At 55.7% G+C, this 2,625-nt stretch overlaps 1 protein-coding gene across 1 annotated transcript in view; it reads right to left on the reverse strand.

The window, feature by feature from the left end:
- The window catches only part of LOC104617639 (DNA (cytosine-5)-methyltransferase 3B-like), a gene marked incomplete at its 5' end in the record, with an annotated part of 5,992 nt that overhangs the window by 556 nt on the left and 2,811 nt on the right, over positions 1-2,625 (reverse strand). The window contains 1 exon segment of the mRNA XM_010283002.1: positions 2,347-2,432. Coding sequence (XP_010281304.1) covers positions 2,347-2,432 — 86 coding nt within the window.

Consider the following 2,625-nt stretch of genomic DNA (forward strand, 5'->3'; position numbering starts at 1 on the left):
CAGACAAGTCGCCCTGCGCCTACCTGCGCGAGCTTATCTCCCCTGTACGACTTCACCCGCTTGCGGACGGGGACCAAGTGCCCAGGGCCAGCTGTGGGCTCGGGACGCGACCCATCTGGCAGAGTCAAGCCAGGAATGACGGAGCCCCGCGCTGCACCTGCTGGCCCGCGGAAATCTATACGTGGCAAGTATGTGCACATGCCTCCCGCCCCGCTCCGGGAGCTCACAGCACCAGTGCATTTACAGACACTGAGGGCAGCCAAAATCAACCACCAGCCATGCTAAAATTTTCTGTTACGGTTCTGGAGTCCACTAAGCTGCTACGCTGCACTGATATATGCTGTACGGAAACACCAGTGCCTCTGGGTGAGCCGAAAGGTGGACAAGAGATGTTGACATACACCCCAGCAGCTGACAGGAGAGCAGCAGCCCTGAGCAGTTACTATCATCTCAGGTCTTGAGTCTTACTGAAACTAAGAGACAATTTCTCATAGCCAGGACACAGTACGGGGCTCCTGTCTTACCCAGGTGCCCTGACGTGTAGCCCATTAGCTGAGACACCAAGTGTGCCGTGCTTTCCTGAAGTACGGTAACGCGTTCATCGCACGAGGGCCTCTCCTACAGCCACCACAGCTTTTCTGCCGAAACACCAGTCACCTCCACAGACCGCCTGCCTCAAAGGCTGGAGTGTCAAATACCGGAGCATCACTGCTGCAGGCAGCTGTCGGAGGGAGCAGAACCACCGCCTTCCCGCGAGCTACAGCAGGGTCCCAGCCCACCGCCACCTCCACCAGCACACCCAGCAGCCGATGCCCCTGGGAACACACCCCAGCAGAGCTCAGATTTCCCAGATAAAAGAAGATGCTGGCAGGGTTAAGACCCCGGCACGCTGGCTCCATTTTAACATTGGATTTGGAAAATAAAAGGAAAAGCAAAACAGAAGAGCCACCAATAATCTCTCAGCCGGGAATCAGCACTAGCACTGAATACTGGGGAGTAAAAACACTAAATATCTAAAGACAATAGAAAATTCCTCCTCCCAGCTCTGCGTGTCAAGTCCTCATGCCGCCTCTCCGGCTTGGCCGAGGTCAATATATCACTCTCCGAGGAACCACCAAGTTGTCAGAGGTCATTGTCATAAACTTGCAGCTCCTGCCCGCTCCGGTGCGTGCCAGACCAGAGCAGCTCCTCGCGGGGCTGGTCCCCTCCTGAGCCACCCAGAGAGGTAGGAAGCTTCAAGGAGTCTCCTTTGGGAAGGGCACTCTGCTCGCCAGCGCGGTCAGAGCCCAGAACACCCTGAGCAGTATCGCCATCCTCGCCCGTTAGCCATTCCCAACGGGAACGGGCAGAGCCAACCCCCTTTCGCCAGTGCCCTCGGTCGGTGTTCTGGTAGCGCCTTCTGAGGAGCCCTGTGCCCGTGCCACCCTGCTCAGGCACCTCTGCAAGCATCGCCCTGGGCGACTTCATGGAGATAGCTCTGAGTCACCGCGCTTCCGCCGTTACAACCAGATGAAAGTTCAAGTGCCATTTAAACGGCATGACACGACAAAGGCTAGGTAATTGCTATTTCTCTTTCAAATATCTACATGCCTCTAGCTCAGCTTTAATTAGTTTTAACTCCAACAAATACTGGCAATTTAAATATACACAAGCAAAAATATTTAAAACCAGTCTGTGTTTATTGGCTGAGGCTTTGGCTGTGCGAAAACTCCAGTTTTTGTTGCTAGAAGCATTTGGTGTGCAGGACTGCTAGTAACTGGGTTTTACTCTACTTCAAGTCCTTCTGTTGTGTTTTGCCGTGAATTTGGGGTGCTATGAGGTGTGAACGAGGTTTGGAGGACCGCAGTTGTGCTTTTCTGCAGCAGCAGCTGCCTGCCATGGCATGAGCTTCCCCACGCTGCCGCACTGGGCTGGGCGGCCCCGGCCAAGGCGGCTGCTCGGGTTCGTCTCCAGCAAAGCCCTGCACGGCGCCGACCGGGGCACGGGGCTGCCATACAGCACACCCACATCAGCCTGGGTCTTAAACAAAGACCGGCACACGTGTGCATCCCCAAGCTAGACACACCACGCAGCATCCTGCACAAGCCCCGTCACTCTTCCCTCCACAGGCTTCAGGTCCAGGGATGGGGACGCTGCTACACTTTTCCCACAGCCTCATCGTTGCTCATTAACAACAAGCGCATTATCATGTGCGCATCGCCGCAGGGAAACCGCGCCGTACGGGAGCTGCAGCTCTTCGGCTGCCGGGAGCTGGGTTTAGGGCCAAGGAGGAAAGAACCACCACACAAGCACCACGAAACAAAACAAAACTACAGCAAGAGATTCAAAACGACAGCAAATGATTACCTGTCCATCCCCGGAAGGTTGCCCCAGAAATAGCGTGCTCGGTGGGCAGCCGATATCTTGATAGCATCAATCATAACCGGGTTACACTGCAGGCCACAAGAGGGGGGAAAAGTAAAAGTTAGAGGAGGTGTGTGCTGAGCCCTCTCCTGCACAGGCAGCCCTTCTCCACTGCACTGCAGGGGCTTGCAAGTTTTCAGCAAATCCTCCTAAGGCGGTAGCCCCAACAAAGCCTCGTTCCACAGCCACGTGGGCTCCCACGCCACAGCCGTGGCCAGCAGC

Source organism: Phaethon lepturus, unplaced genomic scaffold, assembly GCF_000687285.1.
Source record: "Phaethon lepturus isolate BGI_N335 unplaced genomic scaffold, ASM68728v1 scaffold39452, whole genome shotgun sequence".
Taxonomy (NCBI): domain Eukaryota; kingdom Metazoa; phylum Chordata; class Aves; order Phaethontiformes; family Phaethontidae; genus Phaethon; species Phaethon lepturus.